The sequence below is a fragment of the Dioscorea cayenensis genome, unplaced genomic scaffold (assembly GCF_009730915.1).
Source record: "Dioscorea cayenensis subsp. rotundata cultivar TDr96_F1 unplaced genomic scaffold, TDr96_F1_v2_PseudoChromosome.rev07_lg8_w22 25.fasta BLBR01000161.1, whole genome shotgun sequence".
NCBI lineage: Eukaryota > Viridiplantae > Streptophyta > Magnoliopsida > Dioscoreales > Dioscoreaceae > Dioscorea > Dioscorea cayenensis.
The window spans coordinates 42,730-57,630 of record NW_024086552.1 but is presented as its reverse complement, the minus strand read 5'-3'; the positions used below and the strand labels follow the sequence as shown (position 1 = coordinate 57,630).

The 14,901-nt window shown below is 29.1% G+C and overlaps 1 protein-coding gene and 1 long non-coding RNA gene across 2 annotated transcripts; both read left to right on the top strand.

Moving 5' to 3' along the window:
* Positions 1 to 212: 212 nt before the first annotated feature.
* On the top strand, positions 213 to 10,566 carry LOC120253678. Its single transcript, XM_039261958.1, has 4 exons — positions 213 to 275; positions 840 to 1,040; positions 8,834 to 8,998; positions 10,345 to 10,566. Exons 1-4 carry the CDS (start codon positions 213 to 215, stop codon positions 10,564 to 10,566), a joined length of 651 nt encoding a protein of 216 aa, XP_039117892.1.
* A 2,341-nt stretch (positions 10,567 to 12,907) lies between these two features.
* Positions 12,908 to 14,679, top strand: LOC120253677. The gene is made up of 3 exons (XR_005534368.1): positions 12,908 to 13,075; positions 13,862 to 13,962; positions 14,605 to 14,679. It is a non-coding gene; the product is annotated as an uncharacterized LOC120253677 (long non-coding RNA).
* The last annotated feature ends 222 nt before the right edge of the window (positions 14,680 to 14,901 follow it).

Below are 14,901 nucleotides of genomic sequence, written 5' to 3'. Positions count from 1 at the left end.
ACTATCTATTTCCTTTCAATCAAGTCCTCTCGACGAACGGTGTTAGCAGCAAGGCGGCGTGGCGTGCCACGTCACTCGGCAACTTTCCACGTCGGCTTGCCCATAGTTTCCATATGCCTTCATCTCTTTCACCTCTCAGGTGAGCCTTTTTTTACTTTCCCTTTTGTCTCACTTTCCTTTTCATTCATCTACGAAGGAAGGAGTCGATGAGCATGGCGCCATGGAAGAGACAGAGCAATCGCCGTAGTGGTGTGAAGAAGGAGAATAATATTGAGGTAGGTGCCCTTCCCTGAAGCTAGCCCTTCTTTTTCTCTTTCCCTGCCCTAGATTAACATTGTTGTCTGATTTTGGTGTTGATTTTTGTCAAGTTGTTTTGAAAACATGAAGAACAAGGTGATTTAAGTGTTGATTTTTTTGTCTCATGAAATCAAGCTTGAGGTGACCACTACATGCCTGCTCTCTCTATGTAATGTAATAAAAATCTAGGTATTTTATGAGAGTCCTGTAGCCAAATTCAGAGAAAATTTTTATTGCATAAAGAAATTTCTAATCTAGCTGCCTATATGTCGTATGTTTTCTCAATATTATTGGGGATATGGTAATTGTTTAGTGAATGGCATTGATGCATAGATAGTTCATCGGTCAAATATTGGTAGGTTTTAGTTCATCCATTAGTCTATCAAAATCTTGCTACTAATTCATAAGATGCAATGATTGTGAATGCTAATGCTCCATGTGTCAGAGTGTCACCCAACTTTATGTATTACCAAATAAAAAAATAATGAGGGTGTTTAGATTACATACCTGTACTTATAAGTAATTAAATTTACTAAATCCAGGTTACACAACAAAGCCAGGTTACAAATCCACCAAGGCAACAACAAAAGCTGCAAGGGAGACAAGTGCCTTCAAGATATATGGAAGGGTTATCTAAATCTGTTGAAAATGCTCAACAACAGGCCAAGAAAGATTTGTCCAAGGGTGCACATGAGCAAAAGGGATCTGAACTCGGGGAGGTTGTGCACGATGTGGAAGCTTTGGTTAATCTTTGGATTACAATGCTTAAGTGATTTTTGTTGTTTTTTGTTTGTTTTTATTAAACTACAATTACAAAGGTTATGTATTAAATAGGTGGAAACATATCACATTATACTATCAATTTTTGAATGTTTGAAGTTATGTTTTGCTAATATAAATATATATTTTCAAACAAAAATCTGTGCTATCAGCCTATGACTTGTGTTGGCAAGTAAAGTTTTTGAAAAATTTTTAATTTCATCCCTAAACTATTGGGTTGTTCCTATTTTGGTCACTGTTTATAGAAAACTATGGATTGTTCCTATTTTGGTCACTCAAGATTATAAAATTGCCAATGAATAAACTATGGGCAAGCCGACGTGAAAGTTGCCGAGTGACGTGGCACGCCACGCTAGCTTGCCGTTAACGCCTGCCGTCAGAGGACTTGATTGAAAGGAAATAGATAGTTTAGGGATGCAATTGAAAGTTTTTCAAACTTCATGACTAAAAATAGGAACAACCCCTATAGTTTAGGGACTATCCGGGTAGTTTACCCTACATTTGACGATTAATCCCAAATACTAAGTTGGGGACAAATTTTATATTTATTTAAATAATTAAGTTTGAGTTATTAATATTAATAAAAATTAAATATTTTTAAATTAACTATGTACCTTTTTTATTAAAGAAAATAATAGCAAATATTTATTATTAAGTAATTTTAATATTTAAATCAAATTCTTACCAAGTTTTTTGATATATTTGCCATATGTTAGTTTTGGTATTTTAGTAAAAAATTTGATAGCATAAGATTAACATGATAATCTTACTTCCCAAAAACATTGTATAAAGTTGTCAATCAAATAAAAATTGTATCTATATTATGCATAAAGAATTCATACTTTTTTTCTGAAAAAATGGATAAATCATTTCCATTAAGAAACATAAGAATTCATACTTAAGATAAATATTTTATAATCATTTTTCAAATATTTTTTTTTTAAATAAATAAATGTATTTAAACTTTAATATCATGAGTTTTTTTAACATTAATTAATATAAATATAAATAATATTATGTTTTATCCTGTTAAATTTTTTTCATGTATCTATCATGCTTAAGATATATATGTATATTTCTCTCTCCTTTCTTAAATTAAAATTTGTTTTTTCATAAAATTACTTTTTCTTCAATATATATATATATATATATATATATATATGTCCATAGAACTATCGAGATGTGTAATCCAAATCAACCTTTCGAATAGAATTATACTAATAATAAAATACAACTTTTCTTAATAAATTGAATGAAATCATCATAATTAATAGAAAAACAAAACAAGAAGAATTTGCCGATGATGGAGAGTTTACCTTTTGATAATCGCTTCGATCTTCTTGAATCCAAGAAAGTGTTAATAGGTTTTCTATGTTGCATTGGACGCCAATGCACGGTTTTTATGTTAGAAATTTCAAGAAATGATCGAATCTTTATATTTTGTAAAAGTAATATTTTACAATCACATCCTTAAGATTATAGAAATTAACGACTAGGGCAATATGAGGCAAGATGGACACAATTGTGCAATGCTACTTTTTACCGAATAGATTTATCGAATAAGTTTCCCACGGATGCCCAACTTGTCATTCACATCTCTCATCCCTTATTATTTTATTAGAATACGTAGTCCTTGTACTTATTTTCTATTTTGTCCCTTTGGCCTCCTACTAATTTGTTTTCTCAACTCCTCTACTCGTGAATAAGTGCAATCAAACCCCTAAGACTGTTCTAATCATAAAAATAATTAATGTACTACACACTCATCCATAATAATCATTGTAATATACATAACAGTAGATAATACAAATTTTATTTTTATATGATTCATAGAATATATGAGCAATAAAAATTAGTAATTTGTATGTTCAAAGTATATATGGGGGACTTGATTGCACTCATTCAAAAAGTAGAGGGATTAGAAAGAAATAGGAGGGACTAAAACGGTAAAAGTGAAAAGAGTATAGGGACTAATATGTAGTTTTCTACCTTATATAAACTTCAAATTAAACCTCACTTTAAATACTTAAATTTTAATAAAATTATAAAAACTATATATAAAATCATAAACCCAAATACTACAAAATCTATACTCTAAAAATCTAAAAATTTAAACCCTATTCGGGAAATCTATTCGGTAAAAATATCATTACATATTTATTATTTAGGGTTTAAAAATTTTAGATTTTTAGTTTATAGATTTTGTAGTATTTGGGCTCATGATTTTGTACAGTTTTATAATTAATTTTAAGTATTTATTTTTAAAGTTCAAACTTTGAAGTTTATATATGATGATTTGAGATGTGGATGACAAGTTACATCCAGTATTCGGGAAATCTATTCGTAAATTTTTAGATATTTATAGATTTTGTAGTATCGTTTTACGATTTTAGATATAGTTTTATAATTTGTAATTTTTAAGTATTTAAAAAATTTTAAAGTTCAAATTTGAAGTTTATATAAATATAATGATGTGGATGAGGATGTGGATGACAAGGGTAAATTTATTCGGTAAAAATAGCATCCCTCAAATATCATTGCTCTTTTTTTTCTTCTTCAAATTTTCTTGTTATTTTCGTGATTTTTTATAAAATTATATTTAAAAGTTGCTATATTAAAAGCTAGTCTGCCATAAAGTTATATATTTTTAAAAATTTAAAATATGTATTTTAAAATTTAAAAACCTGTTATTTTGAAAATTATTTATGCCCTCCTCAGGCGTTTTTTATTGCAAATTCTCTTTTCAATTTCATGATTTTTTTAAAATTATATTTAAAAGTTAAAATAATTAAAAAAACTATTATTTGAAAAAAAGAATTGATACCCTTCTCCTAGTGCCATTTCAGCCTATTTGAAAAATAAAATTAAAATATGATGCCATTTCAGCCTATTTGAAAATAAAATTAAAATATGATGACATTGAAAATATTTTATTGCTTTTTTTCCTAGCAAATTTTTGCCATATCAAAAGCAAATCTATCAACTATTGATATAATTTTAAAATTTTCAAATATATCTTTAAACATTTTTAAAAACTATTATTTTGATAAATATATATATGCCCTCCAGGGGCCACCTCATCGTATTTGAAAAGTAAAATTAAAATATAATGACATGATAAATATTTTAAAATCATTAATATTAATAAAAATTAAAAAAGTAATTTAAAAAAAATAAAATAAAATATTTTAAATCGTTTTCCCATTATACAATTTAAATCCAATAAAATCACAAAGCATCAAATATTAAAAATTTTATTAAAATCTTTCCATTGAAATATTTGGTGGAGATATTAATTTGATATTAATTTTAAAAATTTTAAAAATATTTTTAAACATGTAAAAAACAATTGTTTTGATATATATATATATGCATATATATATGCCCTTGGTTTTTGTTGCTGTTGTTATTTTCTGTCATTTTTAATTTTTCTTGATCAATTAAAAAGTTACCCTATGTAACGATATATTTTTTTAAAATTTTAAAAATATATTTTGATTAATTAAAAACTATTATTTTGATCTATGCCCTCTCACTGATGCCACCTCAAAGATATTTGAACAACAAAATTAAAAATATGATGACATGGAAAGTATTTTATTGTGTGTTTTTGCCACTTTTTCTTGTCATTTTAATGATTTTTAAAAAAAATATATATTTAGAAGTTAAAAAGCCGTCATCATGTATTTTTATACATTTAAATTATATATTTTTAAACATTTAAAACTGTTATTTTGAAAAACCAAAAATCATATATAAATACCCCTCCCTTGTGCCAGCTCATCATATTTGAAAAATAAAATTTAAATATGATCACATGACAAATGTTTTAAAAATTGTTAATCTTAATAAGAAAAATTAAAAATTAAAAATTAAAAATTAAAAATTATAAAATAAAAATAAAAATATTTTAAATTTTTTTCCCATTATACCCTTTAAATCCAATGAAATCGCAAAATATCAAATTAAAAAAATTTTAAAATAAAAAATTCTTTCTATTGAAATATTTAGTTGGAGATGAAAAAAACTATTTGATAGTAATTTTTTCCCAAATATTAAGTTGGAGACAAAATTATATTTATTTAAATAATTAAGTTTTAATTATTAATATTAATATAAATTAAATATTTTAAAATTAAAAATGTGTCTTTTCAAAAAATAAAAGCAAATATTTATTATTAAATAATTTTAATATATACATCAAAAGATTTTGAACTTTTTATATATTTGGCATATATTATGTTAGGGTATTTTAGATTGATAACACAAGATGATCAGCTAAACAAACATGATAATCTTCAATCTTCAATCTTCAATCTTCAATCTTCAATCTTGTGATACATTTTTTAAAATTTAAAATTAAATTTTACCATTTAAAAATCTGTTACTTTTAAAAAAAGAAATATTATCTATGCCCTCCTTGGTTAAGGTAATTGCAATTTTACTTTTCAATTTCATGATTTAAAAAAATTATATTTAAAAGTTGACATATCAAAAAGAAAATCAGCCATCTAATGATATATTTTTAAAAACATAAATATATCTTAAAAGTTTAAAAATTAATTATTTTGAAATATTTTTAAAATTTTTAAAATTAAATATTTTTAATTTAAAAATATTTTTAATGTATTCCCATTATATTTTTCCCATTATACCTTTTAAATCCAATAAAATCATCAAATTTTAATTTAATATAACAAAAAAATCTTTCCATTGAAATATTTGGTTGTAAATAAAAAATGTTTTATATTAATTTTATTTTCAAATATTAAGTTGGACACAAAACTTATATTTATTTAAATATTTAAGTTTGAATTATTAATATTAATAAAAATTAATTATTTTAAAATTAAGAATGTACTTTAAAAACAAATATTTATTATTAAATAATTTTAATATTTACAACAAAATCTTATGAATTTTGAAATATTTAAAATATATTTGGTTAGGTATTTTAGTAAAAAAAAATGATAATATAAGAGTATCGGCTAAGGAAACATGATAATATAAGTTTGTTTACTATGCATAAACAATCCATACTTACCATACATATTTTACAATCATTTTATTTTTTTAAAAAAAATGTAGAGCTTAATCAGTATCATCAGTTTTATTCTAATTTCTATATGACCTGTTCTTGTAGTACTTTTTAAAGAATGGTTTTGTGATTTTTGAACTTCTTTGCACCTCCTTAGGTATTTTAGTAAAAAAAAAAATGATAATATAAGAGTATCAGCTAAGGAAACATGATAATATAAGTTTGTTTACTATGCATAAACAATCCATACTTACCATACATATTTTACAATCATTTTATTTTATTTTATAAAAAATGTAGAGCTTAATCAGTATCATCAGTTTTATTCTAATTTCTATATGACATGTTCTTGTAGTAATTTTTAAAGAATGGTTTTGTGATTTTTGAACTTCTTTGCACCTCCTTTTTTACTTTCCTATGTTCTTAAAATAAAAAAAATAATAAAAAATTTAATATCCAACAAAATATTTCAATGGAAATAATTTTTAAATTTTTTTTTAAAGTTTCATGTTTTGGGATTTTATCGGATTTAATGGGGAAATTTTTTTTAAATATTTTTATTTTAATTTTAAATTTTTATTAATAAGAATAATTTTTAAAAATATTTGTCATGTCATATATATATATATATATATTCAAAATAAAGGTTTTTAAAATGTTTAAAAAAATATTTTTAAAATTTTCAAGAATAAATCGTTATATGGAAAAAAAATCGTTATATGGTAGGTTTTTTATATGGCAACTTTTAAATATAACTTTCTAAAAAAATCCTGAAAATTAAAAAGTAATTTGCAATAAAAAAAAATCACGCCAAGGCATACGTAATTTTTTCTCTCAAAATAACAATTTTCTAAATGTCTAAATATATCTTAAAAATTTTTAAATTTATATCTCAGATTGATTTATCCAATCTGGATATATTGTTACAATGCAACCAATTTTCCCTCCAAAATTGTAATTTTGGTGGGAAAATTAAATATTATAAAAATATTATAAAAAGAAGATCATCAATCCCTCTTCTTCTTCATCACTTTCTTCTTTTGCTCAAGAAGAATGAACCAAGAATTACTACATTCTATTTTTAACGTTCTCTTCTTTTCTGCTTTTTAACTTCTAATTTCTTATTCTAGTTATCATGTAATAATATTATTAATGTTGTTGATTAAAAAGGTTGTTTTGACCCTTTTTGCAAAAAGTTTTTTTCTTTTTTTCTGAAAATTATAGACAAGTTATGAGTTGGATCCCTTTATTCAACGTCTCGAATAAAATAAAATAGTTGGTTTTCATATTACCCTTTTGGTTTGATGATATTTTATACAATCTGATTCCAAGGGCTAACTGAGTTGAATTTTGTCCTTCTTGAATTAATTGTATTGGTTTTTTTTCTAATTTCTATATGACCTGTTCTTGTAGTAATTTTTAAAGAATGGTTTTGTGATTTTTGAACTTCTTTGCACCTCCTTTTTTACTTTCCTATGTTCTTAAAATAAAAAAAAATAAAAAATTTAATCTCCAACAAAATATTTCAATAGAAATAATTTTTTTTTTAAAGTTTCATGTTTTGTGATTTTATCGGATTTAATGGGGAAAATTTTTAAAATATTTTTATTTTAATTTTAAAAAAATTAATTTTAAATTTTTATTAATAAGAATAATTTTTAAAAATATTCGTCATGTCATATATATATATATATATATATTCAAAATAACGGTTTTTAAAATGTTTAAAAAAATATTTTTAAAATTTTCAAGAATAAATCGTTATATGGTAGGTTTTTTATATGGCAACTTTTAAATATAACTTTCTAAAAAAATCCTGAAAATTAAAAAGTAATTTGCAATAAAAAAAATCACGCCAAGGCATACATAATTTTTTCTCTCAAAATAACAATTTTCTAAATGTCTAAATATATCTTAAAAATTTTTAAATTTATATCTCAGATTGATTTATCCAATCCGGATATATTGTTACACGTAACCAATTTTTCCCTCCAAAATTGTAATTTTGGTGGGAAAATTAAATATTAAAAAAATATTATAAAAAGAAGATCATCAATCCCTCTTCTTCTTCATCACTTTCTTCTTTTGCTCAAGAACAATGAACCAAGAATTGGTACATTCTATTTTTTTAACGTTCTCTTCTGCTTTTAACTCTAATTTCTTATTCTAGTTATCATGTAATAATATTATTAATGTTGTTGATTAAAAAGGTTGTTTTGACCCTTTTTGCAAAAAGTCTCTTTTTCCGAAATTATAGACAAGTTATGAGTTGGATCCTTTATTCAACGTCTGAATAAAATAAAATAGTTGGTTTTCATATTACCCTTTTGGTTTGGTGATATTTTATACAATCTGATTCAATGGGCTAATTGAGTTGAATTTTTTCCTTCTTGAATTAATTTGATTAATATTATTGCTTTTTTTTTCCTCACAACTTCTTATTCATTAATATGTTTATATGCGGAAAATATAATCTGATTGTTTCTCTGAAAAGAAAAATCTATATGCATTAAAAGAGCATCGATGGCTTTTTTTGGTTGTTTAATTTATGAAATAAATACATGAACTCCATGAATTATATGCTTTTGCAAGGCATTTTGAAACTCACATACTCAACTTACTTTTGTTCACCAGCAATAATTTGGTTTAAACGATATGTAATTGCTCATTTTAGTGTTGATGTTACTGATTGTAGCCTCTGTTGTTGTTGACTATCAGGAAAAGGGTACTATTGCCAAAGCTGGTATGGATGTTATGACACCGAGAGGCTTGAAAAATCCTGGAAAACTTAGCCTCGCTCAATTCAACGCTGTAAGCTCTACTTTCCTGCTGCACTGCTTTGTCTCAGTGGTGTGTGAGCTCGATAAATGCCACATTAAGAAGGTACTTTGATTTGCTAATCGTTATCTCAAATTAAGTTTGCATAGCTCTAACAATGTTATAGTTCTGACTTTAGTTTTTCTGCCAATGATCAACTAATTATTTGATTGTGTTTGAAGGATGAGCATCCAACGTTACATGCATTTTCCAGCTTTTGATCGCAGAAGTTTGACATCCCATTTTATCGGAGCAATGGGAGACAGGAACCAATCGGCGGCCATCATCTTTAAGGGTATCATCGGAAATACGCTGTCGACTTTGCCCCAACGTCCATCTGATGGAAGGAAAAACATAGATGCCCAGGAATTTTTGGCCTTTATGATCAATGAAATGCATGAAGAGTTGTCAAGTTGAGAGGCTCTTCTTCCGTTCAAGACAATTGGGAAACGATTCAAAAGAAACAATAAATCACCGCTATATGGAAGAAGAAATGCGTACCCATCGGAGTTAAGTGATATATTCCGGGGATCGCTAAGGACTATCGTCGAACCAAAGGGTATGTTTTTTTACTGCTATTCATAAACTTTGTTTATGATTTGTTGTTTGTTTTAGTTTTCTTGTGTGATACTTTTCAATGCAAATATGATCATAAGCTTTCCTTTCATGTTTGATTTATTGATTATAGGAGTTGGTTTGATTCATTGTCACATCATGTGATTGGTGCCTGCTGATATTAATTGATGCTGCTCGCAGCATTGTGAAGAAAACATTCAATTTGAAAAGAATGAATTTGTTATAATGCGATAATTGATTTAATTTAGAGATTCCGATCATAGAGGGGTTTTCCTTGATAAGTAACTTTGAACATACCACACGATTCGAAAAATGCGGATCCCTTTTTGGAGATTGTCCACCCATTCCTTGTGCTCCACCTTAACATCGGTCCCAAAGTAGTGCACACCATTGAGGACTCAGTCGAGATTACATTTTTGGAACTAAAAAAACAATGAAGGATACGGATCGTCTGCGAGGTAGCCGTCTCTTAAAAAACTTTGCATATGAGTTCCGATTTAATGATTTTTTTGTGCTTAAAAATTGATGCACGATATGCGTGGACTATGCGGACAAAAAAACAAATAGCAAGCAAATCAACGAAGATTGAAAAAAACTTCCTAATTTTTAATATTGCATCTTATGCGTTTCAACTTTTGAGAATTCCGGTTCCGGATTTGTTAAGTTTGATAAACCAGCTAAATTCTCGCTCGGATTTGGAGATTGAAAAATGATCTTCTCGCCAGATCCCCACACGAGATCAAGTAAGCAATCGGATATTTTTTTCTTTATCTAAATACTGATTACGATGACTTTAACAGGACACAATTAACTGAATCTATGATTTTTTTATGCAGAGAATCTTGTATGAACTGGTGGGAAGTGTCACCCACCATGGAAGTAAATCCTCCACAGGACATTACACAGCCGACATCAAATACCTCGATGGCCCATGGATGCGCTGCGATGATGAGAAGGTCGCACCTGTTAGCTCGAGCGATGTTTTCCACGATCAGGCTTATATTCTTCTGTACGAGCGAATATGTTGTTGTGATTGCGCTTTTCAGGGCCAAATATAGCATTAATAGGGAGTCTCTTAGTCTAGGAAAATGACATTTGTCGATTTTAATTTCTTTCTCGAGTTAATCATTGGTTTTACTTTGTTTTTGGCTCCTTCAAACACTCTTAGAGCGTGCGGTCTTTACTATGTAGCGATTTGGATGCTTGGAGGAAGTTGTTGTGAATAGTGACTTAGTTTGATCATGTGTGTGAAAGCTAGTGTTTAAAGGGAGGAAAGAGCTACCACCCTTATAGTGTGAAAGCCGCTCTAAGGTAAATAGACACTATGCTTGAGGATTGTGTGCTTGATGATTTACCTGGAGTGAGGGCTACCTCAAGGGAGTGTGAAAGCTACTCGCTCTTAGAGCGGAAATAGCTACCACCCTTATTGTGTGAAAAGCCGCTCTTGTGATCGGATAGTGTTTATGATGATTAAGTTGAGAAAAGGACAACCTCGGGGATGTGTGAAAGCGCTACTGCTCGATGGGCGTAAAGAGCTACCTTTTTGATGTGTGAAAGCTACTCTTGAGTGATTCGATAGTATGCGACGTCAATGTGTAGTTGTTAATTTTTCTGGGAGAAAAGGCTACCTTAGGGAATGTGTGAAAGCTACCGACCTCATTGTGAAAGCTACCGACCTCATTGTGAAAGCTACCTCATTGTCTAATAAGTTTTTTGTTTGCATAACTTAATCCGAGTCGAAGAAAAGTGAAGTGGGAAGGACTGAACGCGTATACATGGGAGGAACCATAAATAGGAGTGAAACTTATTCTTTTATTGGGATTGCATATTTTAGTTGACATTTTGGAAATTTTCTTGGACTATTGAGACTCCCAATTAATTTTTTGAGGCCCGTTAAAAAAATAAGCATGAACTCTGGAAGAAGTGTCGTGGAGGTGAAGGTATGTAAATATTCTCCTTGTTACAATTCTCTACTGCATATTATTTAGAGGCAGAGGAATTAATTTTTGGTTTGCCTTTTAGTTCAGTCGGGTTTTCTTTGATGCGGGAATTTATTTCTGCAGTAACTTTAATGTTTTTGCCATCTCCGATGTAGTGAACCGGGAAGAGTAGGATGTCATTGAAGAGCTCGCGACTTACAAGGATTGTCTGGAAGAGGAAATGTTGATTGGTCGCATATCTTGAAAAACTTCACCGATTTCTTTTCTCAAACACTTGTAAATTCCGAGAATACAATAAATATATCTCTGGAAAAATTTATTTGCAAAAAAAGTCTTGTAATGATATTCATCTTGCTTTTATGGACTATGAATGCTATATATATATAAATATATTCTTCATACCATTATTAAAAATTACAAAAAAACCAATCAAATTATCGAGAATGAATTAGAAGTTTGTGATTTAATTTCCGATTGATCATCGAGTATAATCATTTGGTTGCAATCGGTTATATTTTTCATTCATAAAAAAAGAACTCGATTATATTTAGCTTATCTTACACAAGTTCACATAATTCCTTGTTGTGAACTGATCACACAAGAAATTGGGTGATATGTCTCATAATTCATACCCAATTGCTTATAATCCAAACTTATATTAATATGGATTATAACATTAATCAATCCAAACTTAAATTTAAAAGCTCTTTCAGAGTCAACATTTTTAGTCTTCAAATTGTTTTTAATGGATGTAGAGGGAGATGAGAGTCCTTTTATGTGTTTAAATTTTGGTGTTGTTCCTACACTACACTCAAACAATGCTTCTTTTACTGTTTATGCCCAATGTGAAGAATAAATTTTTTTATCTTTTATTAGTCCTTTGGATTTGTAAATTGTAATGAAATGATTGTGATCAATTATTATTAATCTTCACCGTTCATTTAGCACCCCACAATCCCAAGTTCCCAACCAATCTCTCTATAAAAAAGGCAGGCAGAGAGCAAGAGAGCACACATGATGATGAGGGCATGGGTTGGAAGCCTTGTGTGTGTGTGTGTGTGTGTGTGTGTGTGTGTGTTAGTAGGGTTCTTTTCCATGGTGGGATTTATTGAGTTAATGTGTTAGTGATGTGCATGATCATGTGTTGTTGTGAGGAGATGAGTGGCTCGGAGTGGGTTTGAGTTGTGGGTTATGAAGTTACGTGGATTTGACTTGTTTTATTATTTTTTTATTATTATTTGGGGATGGGGATTTAATTTAAGATTTATTCGGAGTGGGTTTGAGTTGTTCAGAAGCTCATTGGATTTGAGTTATTTTATTATTATTATTATTATTATTATTATTATTATTATTATTATTATTATAATTTGGGAGTGGGTTTGAGTGATGTGTGAGGCTGGAGAGGACCACTGATGTCTGTGAGGTAGGTGCTCGGAGTGGAATGCAGTGTGGGTGATGTCTGTGAGGTGCTCGGTGAGGAATGCAGTGTGGGTGATGTCGGTGAGGTGCTCGGTGAGGAATGCAATGGGTGGTGAAGACTGAAGACTGGAGACTTGAGATGATGATCATCAGGGCTGGGCAGGGTTTGTGTGAGCGTTGGTGATGATCAATTAGTTCCTTTGTGAAGGTGATCAAAGTCTTTGGGTTTCCTTATTTGTTCCTTGGATTTTTTTGAGTTGTTTTTATGTGGGCGTGGGATGGGATTTATTGATTAATGTGTTAGTGATGCGAATGATGATGATGATGATGTGTTGGATGAGTGTTTGGATGAAAAGTGACATGTTGTGGAGGGGATGAGTGTTTGGATGAAAAGTGAGGTTTGTGTTGTGTGGGAGGTGTTCAGGGAGTTGTAAAGTGTTTGTGGAGGATGATGATGATGATGGTGGTGGTGGTGGTGGTGGTGGATATGGATATGGATATGGATATGGAGGTGGGTTTTTGGTGTAGGTGTCCTGAGTGTAATGATAATGGGCTTGTTAGGTGTTCTCTTTGTTGTTGAATTTTGTGTTTAGATCTCATCATTAATTTGAAATATAAATTAAGTAAGATATATATATATATATATATATATATAATGCTTCCTCTGCAGATGGACATTTGTAGAATTTCTGCAGAACAGATGAGAAGTATAAAAGAGAGAACAGACATTTGTAGAATTTTTTGTATAAAAGATGAAAAGTGAAAAAAAGAGAACAGGTGGGATTGGGATTTAGATGAGTGGTTTGATGTTGATCTAATGGCCTCTAAGGAGGCTTATATATATATATATATATATATATAGTTTATTTGGATTCTAAAGAGGTTCTTTGGATCTGTTGTATGAAATGGCAATGGAGAAAGTCATGGTGTTGGACTATTTTGTAAGGATGTATGAATTAGTTTACAACCTTTCTTCTGTTGCCAATGGAGAAAGTCATGGATGGTGTTGGACTATTTTATATGGCAATGGAGAAAAGCATGTGTGGCGCTCACCATTCCTTGGAAAAGTGAAAAGATGGCCATGGAAAGTTTCAGGTTGTGTACATAAATTAGAAATTTTATTTCATGCTTTTTTGAAATTTTATTACTTAAAACTTTTCTGCTTATTTTGAAGTATTCTGCTGGTGGAGTTCTTGAAGTGATTTTATTTCCTGCAAAGAGTCATATCTATAGATAGATTCTGCTGTCATTAGATCTTTCAGCTTTGTTGTGTCACCTTATGTTTAGTACTGTTAGATACATGTATCTATGTGTATGTATATCTTGAGTATAGATCATGTACACTATACGTATTGTACACTTCATTATCTATTTATACATGAGCTTGTCCATTGAGATTGGTGGTTCAAGCATTCTCTCTTCCTCTCTTTCTCTAACAAGTACCATGTTTTGGTGGCCTGCAATCCAACTAATTTTGTAATAATTTTCAAGATCTGTAGTGTTTATTTATTTATTTTTTTTAAAGTTAAGTAATCATGAAAATGGCCTTCTTTGTCATATTTACAATTAAAAGTTCACTGACATCATGTTTTATAATAAAACAAAAAGAAAACGGAAGGACGATCTTCATGGTAAGTTGTTGGCTGCACCTAGAAATTTTTAATGTAACTTTCTTATCATCATAGTATGACCTTAATTTAGTGCTGAATATTGTTCATAAATCTCTTGCATACATAGCCTGCAAAACTTTACAAGCTGAAGCATCTTTCAAAAGTGGAGGTGATTGCAAATGATCCTACTGGCTGCACCTTTTTTATGCTGGTAAGGGTCTCTTGTTCTGCACCTCTACTTAATTTGATGAGGTTTCATGCTTTGACTACTCCAATGATTTAATACAGATGACAGGTGAGTATCGGCAAGAGTACCAGCGATATTTAGGATGATAAATAGATCACTTATATTACAATGAGTATAAATTCTGGTTGTCTTGCTGTTCTTGAGTAGGAATCGGCTTCTTCATGGCATTCTAAACAT